Source organism: Lolium perenne, chromosome 1 (assembly GCF_019359855.2).
Source record: "Lolium perenne isolate Kyuss_39 chromosome 1, Kyuss_2.0, whole genome shotgun sequence".
Taxonomy (NCBI): domain Eukaryota; kingdom Viridiplantae; phylum Streptophyta; class Magnoliopsida; order Poales; family Poaceae; genus Lolium; species Lolium perenne.
The window spans coordinates 224,590,117-224,607,954 of record NC_067244.2 but is presented as its reverse complement, the minus strand read 5'-3'; the positions used below and the strand labels follow the sequence as shown (position 1 = coordinate 224,607,954).

At 42.1% G+C, this 17,838-nt stretch overlaps 2 protein-coding genes and 1 pseudogene across 2 annotated transcripts; 1 reads left to right on the top strand and 2 right to left on the bottom strand.

Moving 5' to 3' along the window:
* The first annotated feature begins 7,241 nt into the window (after positions 1 to 7,241).
* Positions 7,242 to 7,775, top strand: LOC139834223 (uncharacterized). The gene has a single exon (XM_071824694.1). It carries the CDS (start codon positions 7,242 to 7,244, stop codon positions 7,773 to 7,775), a length of 534 nt encoding a protein of 177 aa, XP_071680795.1.
* A 414-nt stretch (positions 7,776 to 8,189) lies between these two features.
* Positions 8,190 to 12,141, bottom strand: LOC127327258 (disease resistance protein RGA5-like; annotated as a pseudogene).
* Positions 12,142 to 13,809: 1,668 nt separating this feature from the next.
* LOC127327259 (uncharacterized) lies at positions 13,810 to 17,420 on the bottom strand. The gene is made up of 2 exons (XM_051354035.2): positions 14,387 to 17,420; positions 13,810 to 14,286 (listed from the first exon to the last, which is right to left on the bottom strand). Exons 1-2 carry the CDS (start codon positions 17,418 to 17,420, stop codon positions 13,901 to 13,903), a joined length of 3,420 nt encoding a protein of 1,139 aa, XP_051209995.1. The 3' UTR covers positions 13,810 to 13,900.
* Positions 17,421 to 17,838: the final 418 nt, after the last annotated feature.

Below are 17,838 nucleotides of genomic sequence, written 5' to 3'. Positions count from 1 at the left end.
GCACTAACCTATTAACAAGATGCCGAAGCGCCAGTTCCTGTTTTCTGCTGTTTTTGGTTTCAGAAATCTTACACAGGAAATATTCTCGGAATTGGACGAAACAAAAGCCCACGGTCTTATTTTCCACGGAGCCTTCCAGAAGTCCGAGAGCAGACGAAGAAGAGCCGAGGTGGCCCCACACCACCTGGTGGCACGGCCAGGAAGGGGGGTGCGCCGCCCTAGGGTGTGGGCCCCTCGAGCGCCTCCCGACTCTGCCTCTTCGCCTATTTATTCTCTCCGTCGCGAAAACCCTATTACCGAGAGCCACGATACGAGAAAAGTTCCAGAGACGTCACCGCCGCCAATCCCATCTCGGGGGATTCAGGAGATCGCCTTCGGCACCCTATCGGAGAGGGGAATCATCACCCGGAGGACTCTACATCACCATGATCGCCTCCGGACTGATGTGTGAGTAGTTCATCCTTGGACTATGGGTCCATATCAGTAGCTAGATGGTTGTCTTCTCCTCTTGTGCTATCATGTTTAGATCTTGTGAGCTGCCTATCATGATCAAGATCATCTATTTGTAATGCTACATGTTGTGTTTGTTGGGATCCGATGAATATGGAATACTATGTCAAGTTGATTATCAATCTATCATATATGTGTTGTTTATGATCTTGCATGCTCTCCGTTGCTAGTAGAGGCTCTAGCCAAGTTGATACTTGTGACTCGAAGAGGGAGTATTTATGCTCGATAGTGCGTTCATGCCTCCATTGAATCTGGGACAGTGACAGAAAGTTCTAAGGTTATGGATGTGCTGTTGCCACTAGGGATAAAACAACGATGCTTTGCCTAAGGATATTTGTATTGTTTACATTACGCACAGTACTTAATGCAATTGTCTGTTGTTTGCAACTTAATACTGGAAGGGGTGCGGATGCTAACCCGAAGGTGGACTTTTTAGGCATAGATGCATGCTGGATAGCGGTCTATGTTCTTTGTCGTGATGCCCTAAGTAAATCTCATATTATTCATCATGATATGTATGTGCATTGTTATGCCCTCTCTGTTTGTCAATTGCCCAACTGTAATTTGTTCACCCAACATGCTATTTCTTATTGGAGAGACATCACTAGTGAACTGTGGACCCCGGTCCATTTTTTACATCTGAATACAATCTACTGGAATCATTGTTCTCTGCTGTTCTTTGCAAACAAACATCATTCTCTACACCATATGTTTAATCCTTTGTTTACAGCAAGCCAGTGAGATTGACAACCTCATTGTTAAGTTGGGGCAAAGTATTTTGATTGTGTTGTGCAGGTTCCACGTTGGCGCCGGAATCCCTGGTGTTGCGCCGCACTACACTCCTTCACCAACAACCTTCACGTGGCCTTCATCTCCTACTGGTTCGATAAACCTTGGTTTCTTCGAGAGAAACTTGTCATTGCAGCATCACACCTTCCACTTGGGGTTCCCAACGAACGTGTGCTTCACGCGTCATCAAGCTAAAAATCTGGCGCCGTTGCCGGGGAGATCAAGACACGCTGCAAGGGGAGTCTCTCACATTCAATCTCTTTACTTTGTTTATTGTCTTGCTTTACTTTATTTTATTTTCTGTTTTGTTTGCTTTCTTTATATCAAAAACACAAAAAAATTAGTTACTTGCATTTACTTTACTTAATTTAGTTTGCTTTACTTATTTTTATTATTGCTAAAATGGGTACTCCTGCGAATACTAAGTTGTGTGATTTCACTAGCACAAATAATAATGATTTCATATGCACACCTATTGCTCCACCTGCTTTATGAAATTAAACCTGCTTTAGTAAATCTTGTTATGTGAGAGCAATTTTCTGGTGTTAGTTCTGATGATGCTGCTGCCCATCTTAATAACTTTGTTGAACTTTGTGAAATGCAAAAGTATAAGGATGTAGATGGGGATATTATAAAACTGAAATTGTTTCCTTTCTCCTTATGAGGAAGAGCTAAAGATAGGTTGCTATCTTTGCCTAAGAATAGTATTGATTCATGGACTAAATGTAAGGATGCTTTCATTGGTAGATATTATCCTCCTGCTAAAATTATATCTTTGAGAAGTAGCATAATGAATTTTAAGAAATTGGATAATGAACATGTTGCCCAAGCATGGGAAAGAATGAAATCTTTGGTAAAGAATTGTCCTACCCATGGACTGACTACTTGGATGATCATCCAAACCTTTTATGCAGGATTGAATTTTTCTTCATGGAACATATTGGATTCAGCTGCTGGAGGTACTTTTATGTCCATCACTTTGGGTGCCGCGATAAAGCTTCTTGATGATATGATGATCAACTACTCTGAATGGCACACTGAAAGAACTCCACAAGGTAAGAAGGTAAATTCTGTTGAAGAAACCTCCTCCTTGAGTTATAAGATTGATGCTATTATGTCTATGCTTGCTAATGGTAGATCTAATGTTGATCCTAATAATGTTCCTTTAGCTTCATTGGTTGCTCAAGAAGAGCATGTTGATGTGAACTTCATTAAAAATAATAATTTCAACAACAATGCTTATAGGAATAATTTTGGTAACAACTATAGGCCATATCCTTCTAATAATAGTAACGGTTATGGTAATTCTTATGGTAATTCTTACAATAATAATAGGAGTGTACCCTCTGGTCTTGAAGTCATGCTTAAAGAATTTATTAGTACACAAACTGCTTTTAACAAATCTGTTGAAGAAAAGCTTGGTAAAATTGATATTCTTGCTTCTAAGGTTGATAGTCCTGCTGCTGATGTTGATCTTTTAAAACTGAAAGTTATGCCTAATGAAACTAAATATATTAAGTCATTTGCTACAGCAAACTCTATCCAAGTTCGAATTAATGAAAATATTAGATTGATGGCTGAATTGCATGCTAGGTGGGAAAGAGAAGAAAAACTTGCTAAAGAGAATAATGTAGCTAAAGTTTGGACTATTACCACCACTAGTAATGTTGATGCTTCACATGTTGCTAAACCTCCTACTATCAATGGTAAAATAATTTGTGTTGGCAATGTTTCTACTCCTAATACAAAGCGTGCAAAACTGCCTGAAACTGCTGAAACTGTTTGTGATAAAAGTGCTGAAATTTTTCAGAATATTAGGGACAATGATCCTATTGCTTTAGATCATAATGGTTTAGATTTTGATAATTATCATATCTCTGAAGTTATTAAGTTCTTGCAAAAACTTGCTAGAAGTCGTAATGCTAGTGCTATAAATTTGGCCTTTACAAAACATATCACAAATGCTCTCATTAAAGCTAGAGAAGAGAAATTAAAACTTGAAACTTCTATTCCTAGGAAGTTGGAAGATGGTTGGGAGCCTATCATTAAAATGAAGGTCAATGATTTTGATTGTAATGCTTTATGTGATCTTGGTGCAAGTATTTCTGTTATGCCTAAGAAACTCTATGATATGCTTGACTTGCCACCAATGAAATATTGTTATTTGGATGTTAATCTTGCTGATAATTCTATAAAGAAACCTTTGGGGAGGATTGGTAATGTTCACATTACGGTTAACAATAACCTTGTCTCCGTTGATTTTGTTGTCTTGGATGTTGAATGCAATGCATCTTGTCCTATTATTTTGGGAAGACCCTTTCTTCGAACTGTTGGTGCTATTATTGATATGAAGTATCAATTCCCTCCTAAGAAAGGTATGGAACACTTCCCTAGAAAGAGAATGAAGTTGCCTTTTGATTCTATTATTAGAACAAATTATGATGTTGATGCTTCATCTCTTGATAATACTTGATTTACACTTTCTGCGCCTAGCTGAAAGGCGTTAAAGAAAAGCGCTTATGGGAGACAACCCATTATTTTACTTCTGCAATTTTTGTTTTATATTTGTGTCTTGGAAGTTGTTACTACTGTAGCAACCTCTCCTTATCTTTACTTTATTGCATTATTGTGCCAAGTAAAGTCTTTGATAGTAAGGTTCATACTAGATTTGGATTTCTGCGCAGAAACAGATTTCTAGCTGTCACGAATTTGAGTAGATCTCTCTGTAGAAAACTCAGAAAAATCTGCGAAAAATCATGAGTAATCCTCAGATATGTGCGCAACTTTCATTCAATTTGAGCTTCTTCATCTGAGCATGTTAAGTGCCTCTAAAAAATTCGTCTTTACGGACTGTTCTGTTTTGACAGATTCTGCCTTTTATTTCACATTGCCTCTTTTACTGTGTTGAATGGATTTCTTTGTTCCATTAACTTTCAGTAGCTTTGGGCAATGTCCAGAAGTGTTAGGAATGATTGTGTCCTCTCTAAACATGTGAATTTTTGATTATGCACTAACCCTCTAATAAGATTGTTTTGAGTTTGGTGTGGAGGAAGTTTTCAAGGATCAAGAGAGGAGGATGATACAATATAATCAAGAAGAGTGAAAAGTCTAAGCTTGGGGATGCCCCCGTGGTTCATTCCTGCATATTTCAAGAAGACTCAAGCATCTAACCTTGGGGATGCCCAAGGCATCCCCTTCTTCATCGACAACTTATCAGGTCACCTCTAGTGAAACTATATTTTTATTCCGTCACATCTTATGTGCTTTACTTGGAGCGTCTGTATGTTTTTATTTTTGTTTATGTTTGAATAAAATCGGATCCTAGCAATCCTTTTGTGGGAGAAAGACACGCTCCGCTTGTTGATATGAACACTGGTGTTCTTAGCTTTACTTTTAATGTTCATGGCAAAGGTTGAAACCGCTTCGTTCATTGCTATTTGGTTGGAAACAGAAAATGCTTCATGTGGTAATTAGTATATGGTCTTGAATAATTTGATACTTGGCAATTGTTTTGAGCTCTCAAATAGATCATGTTTAAGCTCTTGCATCATGTAGTTTGCACCTATTAGTGGAGAATTACTGTAGAGCTTGTTGAAATTTGGTTTGCATGATTGGTCTCTCTAAAAGTCTAGATATTTTCTGGTAAAAGTGTTTGAACAACAAGGAAGACAGTGTAGAGTCTTATAATGCTTGCAATATGTTCTTATGTAAGTTTTGCTGTACCGGTTCATACAAGTGTTTGCTTCAAACAACCTTGCTAGCCAAAGCCTTGTACTGAGAGGGGATGCTTCTCGTGCATCCAAAACCTTGAGCCAAAACCTATGTCATTTGTGTCCACCATAACTACCTACTATGTGGTATTTCTCTGCCATTCCAAAAGTAAATTGCTTGCGTGCTACCTTTAAAATTTGATTCCTTGTCTTTGCAATATATAGCTCATGGGAAAATAGCTTAAAAACTATTGTGGTAAAGAATATGTAGCTTATGTATCTTATTTCTTATAAGTTGCTTGTTGAGCGGTAACCATGTTTCTGGGGACGCCATCAACTGTTACACTTTTGTTGAATATCATGTGAGTTGCTATGCATGTTCGTCTTGTCTGAAGTAAGGGTGATTTGTCATGATTAAATGGTTTGAGTATGCATATTGTTAGAGAAGAACATTGGGCCGCCAACCAAAGCCATGTATCATGGTGGAAGTTTCAGTTTGGACATTAATCCTCAATCTCTTATGAGAATATTATCTGTTGTTGAATGCTTAAGCATTAAAGAGGAGTCAATTATCTGTTTTCTATGTTGTCCCGGTATGGATGTCCTCGAGTTGAGATCTATCAAAAACGAGAAATCAAATGCGATCTATCTCCTTGGACCTTTGTACAGGCGGCATAGAGGTACCCCTTCGTGACACTTGGTTGAAACATATGTAATGCAATGATAATCCATGGAAATCCAAGCTAATTAGGACAAGGTGCGAGCACTTTTGGTATTCGATGCATGAGGCTTGCAACTTATAGGATGTTTTATGCATAACACATATGAATTATTACTACCATTGACAAAATTGTTTCCATGTTTTCAAAATAAAAAGCTCTAGCACAAAGAGTAATCCCTGCTTCCCTCTGCGAAGGGCCTTTCTTTTACTTTATGTTGAGTCAGTTTACCTACTTCTTTCTATCTTAGAAGCAAACACTTGTGTCAACTGTGTGCATTGATTTTTACATACTTACTTATTTGCATTCATCATATTACTTTGTGTTGACAATTATCCATGAGATATACATGTTGAAGTTGAAAGCAACTGCTGAAACTTATATCTTCCTTTATGTTGCTTCAAAACCTTCTATTAAGAATTTATTGCTTTATGAGTTAACTCCTATGCAAGTCTTATTGATGTTTGTCTTGAAAGTGCTATTCATGAAAAGTCTTTGCTATATGATTCAGTTGTTTAGTCATTATCTTTACCATTGCTTTGAATCACTTCATTCATCTCATATGCTTTACAATAGTATTGATCAAGATTATGATAGTAGCATGTCACTTGTAAATTATCCTTGTTATCGTTTACCTACTCGAGGGCGAGTAGGAACTAAGCTTGGGGATGCTTGATACGTCTCAAACGTATCTATAATTTCTTATGTTCCATGCTAGTTTTATGACAATACTCACATGTTTTATATACACTTTATATCATTATTATGCATTTTCCTAAGCACTAACCTATTAACAAGATGCCGAAGCGCCGATTCCGTTTCATTGCTTTTGGTTTCAGAAATCTTACACAGGAAATATTCTCGGAATTGGACGAAACAAAAGCCCACGGTCTTATTTTCCACGGAGCCTTCCAGAAGTCCGAAGAGGAGACGAAGAAGAGCCGAGGTGGCCCCACACCACCTGTTAGGGTGTGGGCCCCTCGAGCGCCTCCCGACTCTGCCTCTTCGCCTATTTATTCCCTCCGTCGCGAAAACCCTATTACCGAGAGCCACGATACGAGAAAAGTTCCAGAGACGCCGCCGCCGCCAATCCCATCTCGGGGGATTCAGGAGATCGCCTCCGCACTCCTGCCGAGAGGGGAATCATCACCCGGAGGACTCTACATCACCATGATCGCCTCCGATCGATGTGTGAGTAGTTCATCCTTGGACTATGGGTCCATAGCAGTAGCTAGATGGTTGTCTTCTCCTCTTGTGCTATCATGTTTAGATCTTGTGAGCTGCCTATCATGATCAAGATCATCTATTTGTAATGCTACATGTTGTGTTTGTTGGGATCCAATGAATATGGAATACTATGTCAAGTTGATTATCAATCTATCATATATGTGTTGTTTATGATCTTGCATGCTCTCCGTTGCTAGTAGAGGCTCTGGCCAAGTTGATACTTGTGACTCCAAGAGGGAGTATTTATGCTCGATAGTGGGTTCATGCCTCCATTGAATCTGGGACAATGGCCACGTTCCATGGGTCCACGGCGTGCCCTGCGGCCAAGCACGTCTGGCGCACCTTGGCGCCCCAGAAGGTCAAGTTCTTCCTCTGGCTGGCTCTCCAAGATCGCTGCTGGACCGCGGAAAGGCTTGCACGACGAGGGCTGCAGCACCACCCTAGATGTGTGCTCTGCGACCAGCAACCCGAGACCATGCACCATCTACTGCTGGAGTGCCCGTTTGCCAAGCAAGTTTGGCATGAGGTGCTCTCGTGGCTTAGGATGACATGTAGGATCCCTAGCGCCGAGGATGTTTCGCTCTGCGACTGGATCGCAAAGGTCAAGCCAGCGCTCCCAAAGCCGCTACGGAAAGGGTTCGCATCGGCTTCCTTGCTCATAGCATGGATGCTCTGGAAGCAAAACGACTGCGTGTTCGACAGGGCACAGCCATCGACGCGCACGCTGTTGGCCAACATCAGGGAAGAAGCTTCTCTCTGGGCAAGGGCCGGAGCTCTGGGGCTGAGGGCCGTCCTCCCAGCCAGCTGGGATGTGCACTAGGCAAACCATCCCCTACCTTGTATCACCGTCTCCTAGGAGGCTTGTAATTACAACTCTTTCTTTTCAATGAAATGAAGCGCAAAGGTCCTTCGCGTTTTCTCGAAAAAAAACAAATACTACATATAATCCCTGGTGATTAGTCAAGGAAGGAGCGAGTCACAAGTGCTAACTCCTGCCCACCATCAAGCATTGTTCCAGGAGAAAGAGAAACCCAAGCAAAGCGCGCATCACCTTCAAGAAACGGTTCGATCAGATAGCTATTAGCACAAAGCAAAGTGAAAGTTCGATGTTCCTGACGGGAAGGACATGCAGCAATCCATATCCATCCATTACAATACGACATAAATGTTGATGTTGGAAGCACTTCGTATCTCATCCCTATGCTCCATAGAAACGAAAACGACTTCCCTGAAAATCAGTCTGTGAGAATGGCTGAACTCTCTAATTTACTAGTGTGTTGCCGAGTTAATCAAACAGTGTTAACATATAGGAGTACTTCACTTCGAGCTATTTGCACCTCAAATTTTATTGTGGACACTCTACCTAGACATTTGCAAAGACTTGCTTAACGCCTGTTCGCAAGGGAAATCATAACTACTCATATATTGGTAGAGCTCCGGATTTTTATTTGAATGAAGCATCTTCAGTTTTTGAATGTAGATAAATCTACCAAAGTCTTGCTACAACAAAAAAAGGAAAGGTGCAGTATTATGGCGAGCTACAGCCAAACTGGAAGTTAGGAAACTAAGAGACAGACTGGAGTCAGCAGACTGGAGGTGGAATTTGAACGTACCAGCTGCTGGATGTGGCCGGTACCGAGAATTACCACCAAAACGGCAAAACCCCCACACTGTTTTTTAGTAACATTGGATATCGATTTTAATGTGAGCATGTCTGGGATGCATGATGATAGCGCTCCTTATGGCAGACTCTGCGCTTCTCTGTTCAGATTCAGTATCACTCCCGATACCCACAGAGATTCTTTCAAGTGCTAACAAGTGCTCTATACCTGTAGGTGTGGCGCTCTCATCCTGCTTCCACCCCCTGGCGTTCAAATGCAGAGAGAGCCTCTGGAGCTTAGGCATTGCCCCGGCTCTGAAGGTCAGGTGTGGCATGATAATCCAGTAGACAACAAACCGCTTCAGGCTTGCGAATGATGTCCCATAGATGACAATTCTTTCTTCCAGGGCTCTATTGAACGTTAATTCTAGGTCGATGAGGGCGGGTAACTCCGCAAGAATACCAACATCATCCTTCTCTAGCTTATCAACATTGATATGCAAGCTCTGGAGGTTATGAAGTACCCCAATCCAGTTTGGGACCCGGGATATTCGCATCATGGAGAGACTCATGAGGTTGGGGGGAGGAGGCAACAAGGTTAGTGCCTCAGGTATCCAAGAATCAGGTGAAAATATGTTCAGGGAGTACAGGTTACAAAGTTTTCCCATAGAAGAGTTTAGAACATCCATGTCCACAGCTTCAGAAAAACCGGTTCTGAGATACAAAACTCTCAGATTGGTGAGCTCTCCTAGTCCCTTGATACTGTCGATTGAGGTGTGCAGCGTGTCAAACCATCTCAGACGCTGTAGGGATGTCATTTTACCAATGCCCTCAGGCAACAAACACGGCAGTTGAAAAAGATGCACAGACAACAAACACGGCAGGTGAAAAATATCCACTGGGATATAGGACCCATCTATATCAAATGTTTCCAACTTTTGTAGCCCTCTAATCTGTGTTGGTAGCTGGCAGTTATCACAGCCTTCAATCTGAATGTGCCGCAGCTGATATAATTTACACAATCCTGACAGGTCGATTTTCCGCTTGTCATCAAGAGAACTAGAACTGAAGTCAGCAATAAAAACTCGAAGATATTTGAATTCTGCCAACGAAGGTTATATTCGTGGAGCCTCTCCAGTTTGCAAACGATCGAACTTGTGACATACTAACGTCCCTTGGCAATGTTGCACCATCCAAGTTGAAGAGCATCCGACGGGGCTTTTGAAGCTGTCCTATAATGGCCTCTGGGTTGTCTAATACAGTGATAAAATTCTCTTCTGCTGACTTGTACAAGATAAGATCCAACAACATATCATGTACTTTGCAAGTTATCACTGACCCATGCATGTCAATTTGTACAGGCTGAATAAGGCTCATGTTGACTAGCTCATTAAAATAACTTATCGCAGTCTGTTTTTGATTTTGTCCACTTGCTTTACTAATGAAACCTTCAGCGACCCATAGGCTTACCAACTCGTGCCTATATATTTCAGAGTCCTCTGGGAACATACCAAGATACAAGAAGCATGTCTTTAGGTGGTGAGGAAGATTCTTGTAGCTAAGGTTCAAGATCTGTCTCATTGATTCCAAGGTGAGGTTTGTGCCCGACACTGACACCAAAGAATTCTGTGCATGTTTCCACCTCTCCTTTTGGTTGGAACTTTCACTTGCTAATAATAGGCTGGATATGCTAATGATTGCAAGTGGCAGACCACCACATTTCTTGAGAATCTCAACTGAAACATCTCTGAGTTGACCTGAACAAGCTTCTTCAGAGCCAAATATCCTACCAAAGAACAATTTCCTTGAGTCTTCTTCACTAAGAGGTTCCATTTCAAGAATGTGCTCGTGGTGACCAAAACAGCATGCCTCAGCCAGAGTCTTGATCCTTGTAGTTACTATTAATCTACTACCAACATTATTCTCTGGAAAAGCACATTTAATAATATTCCATGCAGATACATCCCATAGATCATCGATGATAACCAAGTACCTGCAAAAAAATCAGTACAGTGGGAAGTGAATTAACAAAAAATATCAAACATTTCAAATGGTTCAAGGTAGAAGAAAATATTTTTTTATCAAATTAAATATTAATTCTCTATAGAAGAACACAATATTAAATATTTTAAGGACAATCCAAGTATCAGAAGAAGATGTGAACAACAACAATATACAAAGTAAAAAGAAGTACCTCTTGTTTTTTAGATTTTCTCTGACTTGGTCGAGAAGAACATTTAACTCACAGTCATGAAAAGATTGTCCACACCCAATTTGGGTTAATAAACTATGAAGAAGTTTCGACATATTTGGCTTTTGGGACACCGGCACAAATGCACCACATTGAAATTCCCCGTCCAGCTTATGGTATACCCGATTGGCAAGTGTTGTTTTACCCAAACCTCCGAAACCAACAATTGATACAACCTTCAACTGCTTCTCCTCACCGTTTAGCCAACCGACAAGCTCATTGGTTGGGCCCTCGATACCAACAAGTTTAGCTGCATTTTCATAGAGTGCCACAACTCGTTGGTCAACTGCCACATTGCCTGGTCTGGGGACATCGAGCTTATATCTTTCACGCCGTTCACTTGTTTCACGCACGAGTTTCTTGATCCCCTCAATCTGGCCAGCAATCTGATGGCGGGCTCTCGAAGTTTTGAGGCGTTGAATGGTGTCGTGGACGAAACCAGATCTCTTGTTTTTCTCCCCAATTTTGCACATGAAGTCATCGATGATATCCTCGATGTCATAAGACATCTCCCTGACCGCGTCCCTCCACCCAGTGGTCTGTTTATCTAGCTCGTCCACATACGCAAGGCTCTCTAGAGCATCCTTCATGCTGCTCAGCTCATCACTGATGTACTTAACCTCTTTCCTCAAGTTCTTTAGCTTGGCGAACTCGTCCCCCATCAGGGTGGCCAGCTTACCCAGAAGAGAGTTCATTACCCCGGTAGAAGCGCTCACCATTATTCCTGCCATCTCCTCTCTGGCTGAGATGGCTGGGCAAGGATCTACCTTGGCTCTCTAGCTATGCTTGCGCTGCACCTGAAACATGTAAACAGCAGTGCTGCTGAATGAATGAAGTTTCTGTAGAAAAAAAAAGCCATGAAACAAATGGGGCCAGAGACTTCAACAGCACATCCATGCCATAACAACAGGTTTTCATTTCAAATCATTTTCAGAGTAAAAGGATAATGCTGTCAGAATCGGTACCTGAGCTGGATGAGTGATTAACTTGAAAGGACGAGCTTGGAGTCACGCCGTCATCCATTCTATTGGGGCCATTCATTACTCCAGAAGCAGAAGCATTCGACATGCAGCCGTGGCGCCGTCGGTGCTCCTCTTGGAGGTCTGCTTTAGATCCACCTTAAGTGATGGACCGTTGGAAAATCCAGAGTTATCGTCCTCTAGATCCAGATCCCTCTTTTCGAAAGAAGGTATAAACTGTAGGGGGTTGAGATGGTAGAGAAGAAGCAGCCACAGGGATGGATAGATGGAGCTCGATCAGTAGGGCCGTGGACTCGCCAGCGTATTGGTCGCCCGGTCCACACCTGCCCCAAATCAGCCGTTTCCGGCAGGCCATGCATGAGAATGTCTTTTTTAATTCGATGGAGAGATCCAACGGCCGACACAAATCGGATGCTAAATTGCGTCTCGAATTATCCCAACGGTCTGACGCATAAAAGAGGAGAAACATTTTTTTTCATTCATTAAAAACCCATAATTTACATAATTATAAAAAGTTTTTACTTAAAAAGGGCCAAGGCCTGCTGAAACCTAGCCATCGACTACTGCTCGAGGTCGATGATCTCCGGCGTCTGCCATGGCAGCTGGTAGACTAGTGGTGGAGGAAAGGGAGCCTTCGGTGGCGGACGAAGTGCGCCAGCGGTGGAGGAGGAAGATGAGCATGTGGTGACAACGGCCACGGATCCCAAGCCAGGAATGGAGCAGGAGGCGGGTGCGTGCGTGGGTGCGTGTCAGCGTGGCTGGAGGAGTCGCCGGTGTCCCCAGCGCTAGCCAGGATTCACGAAGCTGCACGCCGAGGCCGTTCCACATGGCGAGCTTGTCGAGCTCGCTGTTGGCCATTTTCATCGCAATGGCCTCCTCCTCGCTGAGGCTCGGTGGATGGGTCTCCGGATCCTAGGCCCGGCCGCCTCGCCATTGTCACTGGCTCCGAGGACCTGAACGTTGTCCGCGTCCTCGCCCTCGTCGTTGTCGTCCTCGTACTGTTCCTCGTCGTCCTCGTACTCGTCCTCGTACCGGTATGTCCACTGAATCATTCAATGTACCCTGATTCAAGATACTGACAAGTCCACATCATTGTTCTTATAGATCAGCAGAGAGCCATCTTCTGAAAGACAATCTCCATCCCAAATTTGCAGCTGCAGCTACAGAGATATGATGTTCATTGTAGATCTCATATATTTCAGGGAATTTATCTTTTAGGGGAGAGTGACCACACCAAGTATCACCCCAGAAGCTAGTTCTACAACCATTCCCAACAGCCATTCTCCTGCCACACAAGTATATTTCTCTAACATGTAGAAGATCAGACCACAGTGGGGAATCTCCATTCCTATGCTTGGCACAGTAAATACCTGAATCTCCCAAGTATTTCTTTCTCATAAAATCCTGCCATGATTCTTCATCATTTTACAATTTTCACCACCACTTACAGATCAAGCTTATGTTGAATTTATACAAATCCTTCACACCCAGACCACCTTTGCATTTGGGCTTCCAGATCCATCTCCATTTAATAAAGTGGTATTTTCTTTTATTTGCACCACCAGCCCAAAAGAAAGTCCTGATGGGTCTTGAAATGTTTTCAACATTTGTCTTATGCAGTAATCTCATAGACATTTGATATACAACTATATTAGATAAGCAGGCATCAATCTTGATTAATCTTCCACCAACAGACATAGATCCACCCATCTAGCCTCCCATACCTTTCTTCACTTTTTCTTCAATAAATTGTAGCTCAGCCACTCACAATCTTCTAGCACAGACAGGAGTGCCCAAATAATTAATAGGCCATTTCCCTTTCTGACAATTGAGCAGGTTCACATACTCTTGCAATTTGACAGAGTCATCAATTGTAAACCAATAATAACGCTCAGATTGTGCTTGTTGGGGTACTATTCAACTCGCAATTAACATTCTAAAACATAGGAGGAAAGTCCCAAAAATAACACAAAATGCTAATGCCAAAAGAAAGTAGAAGTGTACTCTTTGTAAATGTCACAAAACGAATTGGAAAAACTATTGTTCCAAAAAGAAGAAGAATTGGAAGAAGGAAAAACCCATAGAATGGTAGTGCTTTCCTACTCGTTTTTACATCAACTAGTATTAGCAGATACCATCCTAGTGAAATATGTTTCCAGCATCTTTGAGGCCTCACACTTGATTTTCAGGATCTCGTTGCAAACTTGTCCCATTTCTGGTCGCGCCTTGGGTGATGCCATGGAGCAGGAGAGGGCTATCCTGACCAGTGGAATGACACATCGCTCCATCACATCTGCTGCATTTCTGTCATCTTGGAGGATCTCAGGATCAATAACCTCGTGAATACTCTTTGAAAATGCTCTACCAACAATTTCATGAAGGGTTGTACCATCCTTGAATTTCTCGTCAGTTGGACTACACCCTGTTACCATTTGTAACAGAAGCACTCCGAAACTGTAGACATCTCCCTTGGTTGATACCTGCTCGTTCATGCCATACTCTGCATTTACATTCCTGCCAAATTTAGTAGTGGACACAAATTTATACAACTCTATAAAGAATAAACAGAACTAACGGATCTTACGGAATGCTTGCCTCACCTGGTGGGATGTATCCGATGGATCCTTTTAGGCCAGCCAAACTTGTTGCACCATCTTGATATGCATTTGGAGATCTTGATATGCCAAAGTCGCTGACATACGCAGTCATGTCACGATCTAAAAGAATATTGCTTGGCTTCAAGTCACAGTGTATTAGTGGAGATGCACACTGGTTATGAATATAATCCAAAGCAAAGGCTACATCCAAGCAAATATTAACTCTCTGGTTTAAAGTTAGAATATTATTTTCACTTGCACCGCCCTTTGGATGCAGCCACATTTCTAGGTTCCCATTGGGCATGTATTGAAACACGATGGCCTTGAAATCTTCCCCGGTAGAATCCACTGAAGAGCATGTAGTGATGATTTTGACAACATTTCGATGGCGTACATTTCGTAGTGCTTCACACTCTGCATTGAAGCTCCTATCTGCTCCATAAATGTCAAGGTTTAAAATCTTGATGGCAACTTGATCTTCCTGAAATTGCAGACTTCCCTTATAAACCTTTCCAAATGATCCCGAGCCAATCAGGTGTTCTGAACAGAAACTATCTGTTGCACTTACGATATCTTCATATGATATTTTCTTTATGCACCTAACGGACCGCCGCAAATGCGAATTTATATGCATTCTCTTTCTCCAATAATTTTTCGCAATGCAGGCCAAAATGATTATAACAACAACAATTGGCATTAGGATCTCTAGGACTAGAAGCAGTGATTTGTGTTTCCTTTTCCTATTAACCATTGAAGGACAAAGAGGCATACCTCTTTTTGGAATGCTTTCACACAACTGATCATTTCCTTCAATTGACAATGCACCAGCATTGTCAAAAATACCACCTCTCGGAACTGCTCCATAGAAATTGTTGAAGGATAAATTGAGATCCTGAAGAGAACTCAAGTTTGCCAGGAACGCTGGGATTTTTCCAGACAAATTGTTCTTGGAAATATCCATCTGTTTTATGCCAACCAAGTGCACAAACGATTGTGGAATGCTTCCGACAAAAAAGTTGTTTTGCATCTCAAGATACTCCAGAACCAAACACTGTGCGAGAGTGGATGGGATGCTGCCGTACAACCTGTTATTTGAGATACTAATTTTCTTCAAATTAATGAGTTTGCCAACTTCCTCTGGCATTTCTCCGGACAAGTAATTGTGCGACAAGTCAAATTCTTCATAAAGCAAATAAGTGTTGAATAATTTACTCGGTATACTCCCATCTAGTGAGTTATAAGAAAGGTTGATTTTTTGGAGCTGAGTGCACCTTCCTATACTTCCAGGAATCCTTCCACTCAAGTTGTTCCCATCCAATTTTAGAAAATTAAGCTCAACAAGGTTGCCAATATTACCAGGGATGTGGCCTGAAAGTCTGTTTTTCGCAAAGGTTAGATCAACCAGGCTGTTCAAATTCCCAATTGTCGGTGGTATATCACCAGTGAGAAGATTGTAATCCATGTACAGCATGGTGAGGCCCTTGAGGTTACCTATCTCTGTTGGTATAGGCCCAGAAATTTTGTTTTCATTTAGCTGCAGCCACTGAAGGCTAATAGAAAGATTGGCGATTGAGCTTGGCAATTCCCCTTCAAAATTGTTCCCAGCCAGCAGCAACATAGTCAATCTAGAGCAATTGGAGAGTGAAGAGAGAAAGTCCCAGCTACCTGCTTCTAGGTTGTTGTATGACAAATCAATTTCCTCCAATTTTGGCAATGAACCGAAGAATGGTATCAACCCAGTTAGGCTATTGTTGTATAGGTAAAGCTGACTTAGGTGGTAAGCACTGGTAAGAGAAGCTGGTATTGGACCATGAAACATGTTGGTTGAGAGGATTAATCCCTGCATATTTGGGAGTGTGTCTCCAATATTAGAGGGTAATCTTCCAACGAGTGAGTTGTTTGCCATGCCAAGGAATGTCAAGGAAGACATGTTGAAGAGAGATGCTGGAACTACTCCAGATAAGTTGTTTACACTCAGGGTCAGGAGCTTTAGTGTTGGAATATGACCCAAGCTCTCTGGGATGGTCCCAACTAAATTATTATGTGTAAGTCGAAGATAAAGCAGAGAGGAAAGGTTCCCTAATGAGGAAGGTATTGTCCCTGAGAGATAGTTATTGCTTAAAGAGAGATATTTAATAGGGGCAGATATGGCTGTGAAAGAAGGTATATGACCAACAAGACTGTTCTGTTGGAGGTAGATGTCAGTAAGTGATGAAATGTTGAATAGAGCCTTTGGGATTTCTCCAGTAAGACTATTACTCATGAGTATAAGCACTTCAAGATACACAGTATTTGCTAGGGACTCCGGGATGACACCTGTGAGATCATTCCTCGCAAGATTGACATATGTGAGGTTACGGCTGCTGCTGCCCAAAGACAACGGTATAGTCCCGGTTAGACTATTACGTGCGAGAACAAGTTTGCGCAGCTCAGGAAGCTGTCCAAAAGCAGAAGGAATGCTCCCTTGGAGCTTGTTGTTGCCGAAGTTGATCTCTTGGAGCTGCTTGCATTGGCTTAGGCTAGGTGGGATCTCTCCCTGGAGGGAGTTGTTCCGCAGATCTAGGATTTGAAGTTGAGAACATGCAGAGAGTTCGGATGGTATGTTACCTCCTAAATTGTTCATGCTGAGGTTGAGGCTGCTGAGTCGGCTCAGGAGGCCCAGTTCGGACGGTATGACACCAAGGAAGCTGTTATTCGACAGTTGGAGCTTTGTAAGATACGTGAGGTTGGCAACACAAGGTGGAATGGAGCCTGTGATGCCTTGTGATGCAAGGTCTATCACGATGATGCGACGGGGAGGCCATGCGCTGCAAGTTACCCCGTGCCAGTGGCAGAACTCCATGGACGCGTTGCTGCTGCTCCATGAAGCAAAAACCTCGGCTGGACCTGAGAGTTGTGACCTGAAGCAAAGGAGAGCTTGTCTATCATTTTCGATTTCATCGTTGCAGATGACTAACGGTAGGCTGTTGAAGAAGATGAAGAGGTAGAGAAAGCAGACAAGGCCAGTTGGAAACAAGGCACTCAGAGAGGCTGCCATTGTTGCTAGATCGATGAAAGCTCTCAATGGTATTTAAGGAAGTATGATGTTTTTTTTTGAGAGGAAAGGAAGGATGATGGTGTATGCATGTTAGTTATGTAACACAGGCTAACTGCTCTGTAAAAATGACGCATGGACCTGCAGTTCAACTTTGTGGAACTACCTAGGAAGATGCATGATTTTGGTTGCTAGCTGGTGTTTTTCAAAAACCAGTGGTTAGTTGGAAGTGGTTATTGACTTGCACAACATGGAGCCAGTAGCAAGTCGTTCGTAGGAAATGTGAAGTAATAATCTCCTAGAAATTTTCCCATGACAACGAACTTATTCCTGATAAAGGAAGATACATTGGTCGACATAGGAGAGAGTTGCTTGAAAACTGAGACATATGACGCACCGAGATAGTAGATGCTTGCTTTAC

Coding starts and splice junctions, on each gene's coding strand:
- LOC139834223 (XM_071824694.1), top strand. CDS start 7,242: ATGGCCACGTTCCATGGGTCCACGGCGTGCCCTGCGGCCAAGCACGTC.
- LOC127327259 (XM_051354035.2), bottom strand. CDS start 17,420: ATGGCAGCCTCTCTGAGTGCCTTGTTTCCAACTGGCCTTGTCTGCTTT. Junction 14,287..14,386: donor CATCGGATACATCCCACCAG/GTGAGGCAAGCA, acceptor ATGTAAATGCAG/AGTATGGCATGAACGAGCAG.